Genomic DNA, 12221 nt, shown 5'->3' on the forward strand with positions numbered 1-12221 from the left:
TTTCTTTCTTTTGGAAGCAGACACACAGATTCCTTTCACCTTCCACCTCTCTTGGTGCTTTTATTTTCCATTTTCCTTAGGTTTTTTTCATAGTAAGAAATGGATTCCTTTCTTCTGATAAACAAATGCTTGATTCATCAATATGTGTTTGTTTCTTTGTAAAGTGATAAAACGTATTGTGGCTTGTCAGTACTTTTCTTGTTGTTGATTGATTTTGAGAAATGCAATATTTACCTAAGGTAAGTAAGATAAAGGAACACTTGAACCACTAGTCTTAATGTTATAAGATTAATAATAATCATATTCTGTTATACAATGAAGCACACTTTAGGCACAAAGCTTCAGTACTGATGAAAGCATTCATGTGGGCTCCAGGGAAAATTACATTAAACATGGAAGAAAGAACAGTGAACTGAACAGTAGCAATTCAGGATCTACCCTAGCTTTATATGGTCCCTATGAGCTGGTTCATGAAGGTCCCCGAATCCTTTTTCTATTGTTAAAAACAAGCCTTTTGAATATGGTTCCTTTACATTCTCTGGTTTTAAATGACATAAAATTTAATTGCGCCCTGGCCAGTATGGCTCAGTTGGTTGGGCATCATCCTGTGCAATGAAAGGTTGCTGGTTCGATTCCTGGGACTGGAGGTAGCCGTCTGATGCTCTGCTCTCACATCAATGTTTCCTTATCTCTCTCCCTCTTCCTTCCTCCCTCTCTAAAAATTAATTTATAATCTTTTTAAAAATTATTGTTTAGCAAACAAAAAGCATAAATCTCTTAAAACAATTTATAATATTAAAGACAAGACATTGAAAATATCCATATATCATATGTAAAGAGACCACAAGAAAATAATATTCAAATAAAAGCTTTATAATCCTAGTCAGATGCACTTATTTAAAATTATATTTGAAAGAAAATTCACTATAGACAGAGACGTCCGAGATTCCTTCAAGTTAGATGTGATAGATTAGGAGTATTTAACATTTCCAGGCGATTTTGAATAAAATGTATATTAATCCTCCGTGAGAATCTTTGTGGGAGGCTTTGGTTTATTTTACCTTCTCAGTCAGAGGTAAATGAGTAGGGGCATGAGTGGCTAAAATTTGGTGTGAATGCCCATTCCAGAAAAGTATCTTTGCTTCAGCATGGCCATTGGGTATCTAAAACCATCTGACCTTTCCAGGTGACCTTGCCAAATAAAAATGATGCTTTTAAATTATTTCTAAATACCAAAGTCAGTAATCCAGAAGTGACTTCAGGAATACAGTCAAATTGTTTGTCAATAGGATAAAATAATTAAGCAAACGTTACATTTTATTGCTCCTTTAAGGCCCATGTATCCAAGAAGCATAGAATTTTAGAATCAAAAGAAGGAATAGGTTCATTAGGTCCTCCTCATGACATTGCTGAAGTGCTTTCCCTAATATGACCCTTCCCCGCTCAGGATTTCATATACAGTGACTCTTGAACAAGAGGAGTTAGGAGTGCCCAACCCCCTATGCAGTCAAAATCTGCATATAACTTTTGATACCCCTAAAACTTAACTGCTAATAGCCTCCTGTTTTCTACAAGCATTAGCAATTACATACACAAGCTATTAACTCTTAGTGTGTATGTTGTATCAAATATTGTAGTCTTACAATAAAGCTAGAGAAAAGGAAATGTTATTATGAAAATCATATTTACAGTATTTACTTTAAAAAATCATTTATATGTGGACCCACACAGTTCAAACCCATGGCGTTCAATGGTCAACTGCATTTAACTGTTGAATTCTCCATTTGTTGTATGTATTCTTTTCCTTCCACCTAGCTGAAATTTGCCTCTGGTCATGATGCTTAGATTTGCCCTCAAGAGCAAAGAGCAAAGCATTCTGCTCTCTGTTGCAGTCCTTTCAATACTTGAAAGCAGCTAACCTGTCTTCTTTTAGTCCTCTATTTCCCTAGGAAAATAACTCAATGCCATCAATGTGAGATAGTTTCTAGGTCCTTCTTCATAGTCACCCCCTCCCCCCCCCGTAAATTTTCTCTCATTTGTCAATGTTCCTATTTCATTGTAGCATTCAATAAAGTATATTTTGCCAAAGGCACCAGATGTGGTTTGGCAGAACAGTTTAGCAGACCTCATAACGGCCTTTTTAAAAATTTGGGCTATGTGACAGATAACTGTGTCATCATAAACATTTTAAAGTGTGCTGACAGTAAGTTTTGAGTGATGTTAAATGAAGATTTACAGCATATCTGCAAATTAAATCTATTCTACATTATTCACACAAAGAAATGTTGGAAGTTGTTTTAAAACTAGCAACAAATGTAGATAGCATTTTGTTTCAATTTTTATTATTCTAATATAGTTTCTGGTGTCTTATATAATGAAAAATTTAATAATTATCATTCTATAGTTTTTTTCCTGATTTAATATCTGCTTTCTTGACTTATTTTCTTTTTATTGCTATCCCAAATTAGGAGATTTTTCTAAGGATGAAACACTTCCGTAAATACTATCAAAATGAAATTCCCATGATGCAAAAGTTAAAATAATAATATATATATATATATATATATATATATTTAAAGTTTATTTCTGTGGAATTTATTACTGGATATTGTTATTAAGATCATCAATAAGTACACAAAGGATTCTTCTGAATGGATTTGTGGTTTATGCCAGTAAACTAAATCAATTCTACTGAATTTCCTTAATGATAAGATAGCAAATAATTTTATTCATGTTTTTCAGAGTCAGAAGTGGAATTGTTCAGCTATTTGATGTTTAAATATTTTTAAGATGTTAATAAACTATGGTAGTGCTTAAAATAATTCTTTTTACAATTGACCCAAAATAAATCTTGGTGATTGTCATTTGCTACTAATCTTATGCTTTCAGATGAATGCACTTATTTTCTTACTGGCAAGGTGAAATCTTACATGAAATATAGGTGGCTCGGTATGTACTGGAGTGGTTTATGTTGAAGTACCACTTAATTCTGTTCTATGGGTCCTCTGATTCAGTTGCACCAATTCCATCCAAGCAAAGAAGCATTCATATTTAAAGTACCCATTTTTGTTTGTAATGCCTTTATTTAAAATATGTAAAGATGTGTTTATAGTGGTACTGAAGCTTATTGTTATTAATAAAGATGAGTTGGACTTAGATTGTCTTTGGAAATATTTAAAACTTTATGCATAGTATTTCTGGACCATTATCTTTTTGTCAATATTGGACAATTCAATTTTTGTTAGACCAATTTCATTATACATAAACCTGTCAACACAACATAATATAGAGAGGAATTCATGATTTTCTAAAATAATGTACATTTTAAAGTAATTTAATTCAATTCTAAAACTTTAAAGACAGTTATATCCTTAGGTTGGGATATAGCGAAGAATACATTATACATTATAGTTGGTAAGGATACAAGGTCATATTATAAAATATATAAATAAATATTCAAAGCCCAAGGCAGATGTGAAGAGAACGAGATGGCAGTATCCAGAGCAAATCCAGATTTCCTTTCTGGTCCCAGTTCTGCCACTCCTTGCAGGGTAGTTAGGTAAGGCTCAGCCTCTCTTGGCTGCAGTTTCCTCATCTCTGAGAAGCAGGGATTGAACTTATCTTTCATGTGCTTCCTAGTTCTAAAATTCTGTCACTTAAGGAGGGAGCTATAATGAACCTACAAACAATTACCCTCTGCTTTACTGGTCTGGCTTTCTATTTCCAGTTCCCCCTTTTAAAGCTATTTTGAAAATTTAAAAGAAATTCCTCTGCATTTTGAAATATTGTTGGTCTTTTGCTGAGAACCAAATAAACATTTAAAGTACACACACCTTATTTCTAAAGCAGTGGTTAAATTCTAACAAGCCAGAATCTCTTGAAATGATCTAGCCCAGTGAATTTGCAGGAGTATTTGTGTGTGTGATGATGATTTAACCTTCCTGTAAACAGAATCACAAAGAGCAGTTCTTTTGACCTGATTAAAATATGGGGTTTTTTAGAAACATGATTTCACTAGGATTGTTTTTAATGGACCAGTTCAAAAATGTTTGATTGCATATGATTGTGCAGCAACCCAGAAGAAAATTATATTGATGGTGGTATTCCCCCGCTCCCTCACATTTTCTTGATACAGAATAATGATTGGATTTAACCTTTTTTCTTTCTCCATAGTTATACAACTTTTGAATATGAGCTCCAGAAATGACAGTATTGATCAGTATTATTTACAAATGATAATAATCATTTATATAGATACAGTAGGGGAAAGATAATCTTTGTACATGCAAAGAGAAAATAAATATGGGAAAAATTATGAAAACCTTCAACTATAGCCTCTCTGTATATAAGCTAAAAGCTTTATAATTTTGCTGAAAAATTTTAAAGTTAAATAACATTTCTTAGAAGCAGGTATTTTCTAAAATACATAAATACACACACACACACATATATATAATATTAAAATGTAATTATGGAAATATTCATGGCTTGCCCTCAAATAGTTATTTTCCTTGGTTGGTGTGATAATCTCAACTTTAAAAAAAAAGTGTATTTGTTTGAAATTTACAAACTGTAGAAAACGCTTATTAAAGACTCATTTTACTAGCATGTGTTAAGGTGGGGTTTTTATTTTCTGACTAACATTTCAGTATTTTTAATTATGATAAACCATGTAACACAGACTCATGAATTTGGGGGCAGTGGAAATTATTTCCTTTGACTCTTTTTTCTGCATATCATCAATTTGCTTTTTACTCATGTTTCTTCTACTGTCGCTGTAAGCTTACTTGTTGTTTTTTCTTTCCTTTTCTTCATGCTGTCGTTTAGAGCCCTACAGAGAGACAAGTATGGGAGTAAAGCTAAACATTGCATATCAAATGTAATTTTTTTTAGTTCACTTTTATTGCATCACATATAGATGATGTAGTTATTAAAAACAGTTCATCTCACAATTTAAAAACTAAAGAACCTATGAATTGACTTATATAAATATATGTTAATAGAGATTAGACGCTTTTGTTGTCTGATTCTTTTACTGTGTCACATAATCAACATAGTTGTTAAGTCTCATGTAATGTTTGTGTGAGTTAAATTGTTTTTAAATTAAGCATTTATTTTTGCTAATTCATAAACTTTTAATTTTTATTAGTACATTTCATCATACCAATATATGTCATATGCAACATGCCCACTTTAATTTTACTATGGCTGTTTTCAACTCGTACCTAATGCATTGACAACAGAAATAATAAACATGTTTCAATGCATCAGTCACGCGACCATAACCATCAAGCCTACCATAGCAGCCTCTGCAGCAGCCATCACCCATCACATACGGCCCTTTAAAAAGCATTTACTTTTTTTTCCTTAACATTGTGGATTTGTCTACAAGATAGCGTATAACATGAAAATAAATTGCTTCACCCTATGTCTGTGATGGCTGCTTTTTAATGTATTTTATGCACTGCTGTTTTAGAAAACCATGTTACTTGAACACAGAGTATCCATCAGATGTCTATCTAAAAATTGACCAATTTGGGACACTTTATTGAAACCAGCAGTGAAATAGTTCAGTTTTGATAAACAATTGCGTCACAGATATAGAATGAATGCTATATTTTCACAAGTTAGCAGTACATTGAGAAGTTAATGAATTATTCAATTAATTGTTCTGTAAAGCAATACCGTTTCTTATTTACCACTATTGGTCGAATGTTTGTGTTTGATTTTCTTTTGTGGTTGCATTTGAAGAGATTTATGGAATTATAGATCTTGGATTTCTGTTCATTCAAGAGAATGCAAAAACCTTGAATAAGCATGTGGTCAAATTTATTTCACTATAGCTGTTTCTTTCCAGAATACAATGTTTAATCAATCTCTTCTTAAGCCTAAAGTTTAATATATAACACAAAGTAATCACTCATTATGAAATGGAAACTTTAATTTTCACACTATGTTTTTAGGAACCAGATCAAATTCTTTTGTATTATTATCTTAATGACCCTAAATAATTACTAATGGGTTAATCTATAATAGAAACCAAAGTGCTTATAGCAGAAAAAAAAAGTAGAAAGTAAAGACAAATATTTTTCTTTTGAAAGTTCCTATGTGCAACTCATTTGACTAAACATTATTTTATGACTACATCATTCTGACAAATTTAACATAATCCTTTTGTGGTTTTGTATGTAGGAATTACTTTTAATATTACAGAATTATATATCAAGTTATTAGAAAGCACTTGATTCATTTACTTGGACCAGTATATTCAAAGTACCACACAGGAATTATGTTACTACTATACCTATTCCAATGTTAAGACAACATGTAAAATTAAAGGTAACTAATTACTGAATTGATTTTGATGTGTATAAATTGAAAGTTATGAATGACTATACCAAAGTTTTGCTCCCTCGCCCCCCAAAATTGTAATTAAATAGGCTTCAAATAAGTTTAGGCAGTGTTTGTGTGTAAATTGCAAATTCATAGATTTTTTTTTTCGTTTTAAGATTAATTTTAAATAGTTCTTTTCCATTTATAAGATTTCTATCAATTGTCCAAGTATATATAGATGTGTACATTAAATTAGTGTATTTTACTTCCAAACATTTTATACTTAATTAAAAATGCTAGCAATTTATACATGCTTCACAGTGCTATGTTTCTGCTTTTGTGTTTGTGTGTGTTCTATGGCCCACTGGATAGCAATGTCATAGTGTCTTGTAATTTCTTTCAGAGGGGCTTCTGAACAATGCCAGGGATACAAGTGTCATGGATACTCTACCACTGAATGGTAACCATGCCAACAGCTACAGCATCGCCAGCGGCGAATACCTGAGCAACTGTGTGCAAATCATAGACCGAGGCTACAACCACAACGAGACCGCCCTGGAGAAAAAGATCCTGAAGGAACTCACTTCCAACTACATCCCTTCCTACCTGAACAGCCACGAGCGCTCCTGCGAGCAGAACCGGAATCTGATGAACAAGCTGGTGAACAACCTGGGCGGCGGGGGGAGCGAAGCGGACGCCATCGTCCTGGATGACGCCGCCTCCTTCAGCCACGAGGAGAGTCTGGGCCTGGAACTCATTCATGAGGAATCGGACGCCCCCTTACTGCCCCCACGGCTCTACTCCGCGGAGAACCACCAGCCACACCACTACCCGCGAAGGCGGATCCCCCAAGACCACAGCGAGAGCTTCTTCCCTTTGCTAACCAACGAGCACACAGAAGAGCTGCCGTCGCCCCACAGGGACTCGCGCTACACCAGCATGCCCGCCCTGGCCGGGGTGCCCGCCGCCGAGAGTGTGACCACCAGCACCCAGACCGAACCCCCGCCGGCCAAGGGGGGCGATGCCGAAGATGTTTACTACAAAAGCATGCCAAACCTGGGCTCCCGAAACCACATCCACCAGCTGCACACCTACTACCAGCTGGGTCGCGGGAGCAGCGATGGCTTTATCGTCCCTCCCAACAAAGACGGGACGCCGCCCGAGGGCAGCTCCAAAGGACCTGCTCACCTGGTCACGAGCCTATAGAGGGGACAGAATGGACGCCAACCGAGCCGCGCGCACCTGCTGGGCCGCCCGAGCTGCTGCCAGCGGTGGGAAGGATGTGTACTCCTCAGTCTCTATGCTGTTCTGGAATGACAACCGCGGACTGTCAGACCTTTTTTTTTTTCTTTTTTTTTTTAAACTGGGATTTTTAGGTCAGCCCAGGGGAGAAAGGTCACTGCTGAACCCCCCCTGTGCCCTGTCCTTTCCTGCCCTTCCCCCCCTCAGATGGAGACTTCATTATGTTAATGAACGAGATATGAAGAAAATGGCGCTCCTTGTGGCCTTGTTGATCATGTTGTGTTTGTTCTAACATCTCTGATGCTCTGTTACTATAATGACAAGGACCTGATTTTTTTTCTGAAAGGCCGGAAGAGTTGTTTGAAATTAGTAACAATGCTGCGTCTAGATTGGAGTGCTGCACAAACAAACATAAAAGCAAAGCAAAACTGAATCACATAGTGGTTTTTAGTCACTCACCACCTGAGTTCACCACAGCAGGAATAGCTGTGGTATACAAAAATCAAACAACACAATTAATAACGAAACGGAGGGGAATTCTAGAATTATATGCTAGATGCATATTTTATGATTTGCTGTATTAACGGATGATAAAACTAATGGCAGAAAAAAATTGAACAATTTCTATGTAATGTACAGATACTAGCATTGCACATATAGTCTGCTTTCTGTTCCTCCAGAATTTGAGTCCTGTTAATGTAGTGCAAAAAAAAGAAAAGAAAAAAAAAGAGATACATTTTCTTTTTCTTTCGTGCTGGTCTTGCAAGTTTGTCTACCAGTAAGAGAGCAAAGTTTCCTTCCTTATGCTTTTGTTTTCTTTCTTTCTTCATTTTTTTTTTCTTTCCTTTTTTCTTCTTTCTTTTTTGCCTATTTTCTTTAAAATGTCACCGGGCAAAAAAAAAAAATAAATAAATAATAAAATAAATAATAAATGAACTATCACTTTATAAGAATCATTTTCTAGTAATGCAAACAAATTATTTTTTACAAAAAAAATAAAATAAATAAAATTAGACTTCCTTCCGCACTATATATCTTTATTCAGTCAGAATATTTCCAAGAGCATTTTTGCAAATTAGAGCAGGACAAACTTTTATGTTTACGGTGCACATCTGTTGTAATGCAAGCATATTTGGCAAGCGATTCATCACCATGACAGTAGCTATGGTTCTAGAAGTCAAGAGATGTCAATAGAACTAGTGGGGCTTCTGCATGTGAAAACAAAAAACAAAACATGGTATCCCATAGGCATTAAAGTGCTGAATGCTCAGTCTGATCCACAAGTGGGCACCTGCACTACCAATTTTAAAGGAAATTCACCCCTTGTAGTAAGAATCAAAAGGTCAAGTTATTTTTAAGTGATTAAAAAAAATCTTCTGTTTGCTAACAGGAACATTTATTTATTTGACAGGATTTTAAGTAATATAGGAATACAAGAGGTAAATTAGCAGCACATATAATTTTCTTTTTAAATTTACGATCCATTTTGTATGGTCTCAAAGTTGGATGACCTCATTACTAATATTTGTTGTAAAAGTGAAACTTGTTTGCCAACCAATAAACAACTGATTGAGATTTAGTAGATATTGTATTGATGTATGTACTATATGATTGATTAATTATTCTTTTTATTTTTCTCACCTTTCTTTCCTTCTGTTTTCAGTATACAAACTTTTCCTAATCCTCTATGGCCCAAATGAGCCAGGCAAAAGAAATTAATCTGCTGGAATGAATAACTTAAGCACAAAATTACACAGTTTTTGCAGACAGAGTAAACCAGAAAAATGGGATGGGCATGTTTATGTTGGCCAAAATAAGATGCATAACTTACTTTTGAGCACGTTAATATATAGGTTACTATGTGCTTATTTTTAAAGCAGCTACAGTCTCTTGAGCTTATTATAAAAGCCAATTCAATCAGAGATTTAAGTATTAAATTGGGGGGAGTGGAGGTGGATCATATAATTTCCTTCCTTGTAAACTCCATTTTGATGTTAGAAATTTAAATTCACTCAACTGGCAAAATAACAGAGTAACAGCAAAGAGAATATCCATTTTGTAATGGTAGTATAAGACATTTTAATGCTAATTTTAAAGCTAGAATGAATTTGCCAAATTATTATTTCTCTTGCAGTATGTAATATCTTGGTGATTTCTTTTTCCTTTTCATTTCTCCCAAACCTAAACACCTACCACCTATAAATTGATTTCTTAAATGAAGATGTGAAGGAATAGTTTAGAGAATAGCCAGTAATCTATAGTTTTAAAATATATGACAAAAGGAAACGTTTTGTGCTGGGTCAGAGTACATCCTAACCTTATATCACCTCAAGATATCTTATGCATCCTTCCTTTTTAGTCACTTGACCAGAGTATTTTTTAAGTCTACATATTTTCTTTAAATTGTAGGAGAACCACAAGCTTTAACAGAAGTTAACCACAAGCTTTAACAGAATTTAAAAGATGCCTTGTTTTTTTACCACCTTTGGTTGACTCTATATTTTACCAATTATTATTTTCTAGTGAAATAATGTTGTAATAACATTTTTAGACTTGAATTTGTTTTTCTCTCTGAGGTCTATTTCACATGATGAAGTTTTCTCATGCCACACTATGGCGACATTAGCACCTGAAAGGTGGTTAATCTATTTGGGACATAGAATACATTTGGTAATGAAAGAACCCTTGTTAGACATGTTTAAGGTAACTTCATGTGGTCTGTAGGTTATGGATACTTATGCTTGTTTTGCCAACCCAACAGTAATCTATATGAGAGCAACTCTGTCATTAAGAAGCTAGTTTCAAGATCAATGGGGAAACTACCTCAAATCCAGCTTGCTGATGCTGCCAATTCTGATTGTCTAATGTTGCTACTACCTCCCTGCCCGCTATCTTTTGTGTTTCATTATATGGAAATTTGAAGCAGGTAGCCCCCGCCGCTCTACTCCCCGCCCCCAGCTCTCCATAGACCAAGTTGAAGAAAATCACTTGAATGCATAAAGGGGAGCAGAAAGCCATTCTGTACTGTCAGTTACTACCAAGTTCCTAAGATGAAAGGGTAAGATTTTTGAACTCTCATACATCATAACTGGCTTTTAGAGTAAACCAGAAAAGACTTAAGATCCTGAGACTGTCACAAGAAGAGATTGTTCCCCCAAGTTTTATGTGACTATAATAAAAACAAACAGTGAGTGGATAAAGGAGTTAACTATCCATTTCTATAGAAATCTGTGTATATCTAACATACTCATTTAGTCCTCTTTACACTAGCAAGAATTGCATTCCTGAACTTGAATCTTTTTTATGTACATTTTCATATGTAACTATTGATAAATTAATAATTTTAAAAGATGCCTTTTTTTTTACCACCTTTGGTTGATATTTTTAATACCCTGTAACATTCATGACATTATCTGCATATTTTTGATGTGTTTATCTGATTTTCCATTAAGAAGTAGATTTGCATCAAACAGATATACACATTATCTGATAGCTGTAAAAGTTATGCCAATAAAAACAAACCAATTATTATTTCCTAGAGAAATAATGTTCTAATAACATTTTAGACTTGAATTTGTTTTTCTCTCTAAGGTCTATTTCACATGATAACTTATCAGGGCATTAACTGACTGCATGTTTAGTTGATTCAGAAACTGTGGGAATATTGCATAGTTCATGTTCCTAAATAATAATATTTATGGAGAAATCTAAGTTTTGTGAAGAAGAAGTAGGTTGAAGTTCCAATGAAATTTTTTATCATCCCTCTTTGTTTCCACATTATTAAAATTAAAAACATGATAATTGAATAATAAATTGCTATGCTAAAATAATAATGACAAAAAAAGAACTGGCATGAGAACAAATATATTGAAGTAAAAATAACGAGGAAAATTAATCAAATGCAGGTAATAGAAATACCCTTAACTTCCTATAAAAAAATTTCACAATGACTCTAAATTAAAATGTAGTTTATGATCTGTATTTTTTAAATTCCCATTAATCTAAAAATGTTGACATATCGATGAAAATTTTTCAGATTACCTTTTTTAACTGAATAAGTGTGATGAGACTTTTCATGATAATGGAGGTAAGCATATGAGCAAATTATTAATATTTACAAAGGACCCATAGACTTAATTTATATTTACAAAGGACCCATAGACTTAATTTTGGGCAATAATTTTAGACTTTTTCCCCCTACACATGTTTGAACCACTGACCAGTTTCCTCACTTTAAAAAATGGCATTAAAAACTTTAAAGACTGACTTTCTTATTATTGTAGAGTCCAAAAGGAAGAGGAAAAATATTTTTTGGATTGTCTAAAGACCAACTCCAAATTAATCATCATCTCCTATTAGTGAAAGGATAATTAGTTTTTAGAAGCTGCCCCTCAGTACTGTACCAAAGTGCCATTGCTTAGGATGTTTGAGGCAGGGAAAAAAAACAAAACAGTACAGAGCTACTATGCATGTCAATTCAAATTTAGAGAGGGAGAAAAAGAAGTCAACTCCTAATTTAATTTTGAGCAATTCTGAAAATATTGACAAGAATGTCCTTTCTTCTCTAACAAAAATACTTGAGATAAAGTAATATGTATGCTCTTCCCAGAATATTGTAGTAGTGCCAAGGTATTAAGGTTTAATTA

At 34.0% G+C, this 12221-nt stretch overlaps 1 protein-coding gene across 13 annotated transcripts in view; it reads left to right on the forward strand.

Annotated features, from left to right (window-relative positions):
• The window catches only part of ADGRL3 (adhesion G protein-coupled receptor L3), a 770556-nt gene extending 761402 nt beyond the window's left edge, over nt 1–9154 (forward strand). For 11 of the 13 annotated variants that reach the window (XM_036335141.1, XM_036335133.1, XM_036335163.1 and 8 more), the window contains one exon: nt 6737–9154. In XM_036335141.1, the coding sequence (XP_036191034.1) occupies nt 6737–7539 (803 nt within the window). In that variant the 3' untranslated portion in view covers nt 7540–9154. Of the gene's footprint in view, nt 1–4827; nt 4880–6736 lie in introns of all 13 variants that reach the window. The other 2 variants (XM_036335236.1, XM_036335244.1) reach the window with 1 other exon arrangement.
• The last annotated feature ends 3067 nt before the right edge of the window (nt 9155–12221 follow it).

The sequence above is a fragment of the Myotis myotis genome, unplaced genomic scaffold (genome assembly GCF_014108235.1).
Source record: "Myotis myotis isolate mMyoMyo1 unplaced genomic scaffold, mMyoMyo1.p scaffold_m19_p_1, whole genome shotgun sequence".
Taxonomy (NCBI): domain Eukaryota; kingdom Metazoa; phylum Chordata; class Mammalia; order Chiroptera; family Vespertilionidae; genus Myotis; species Myotis myotis.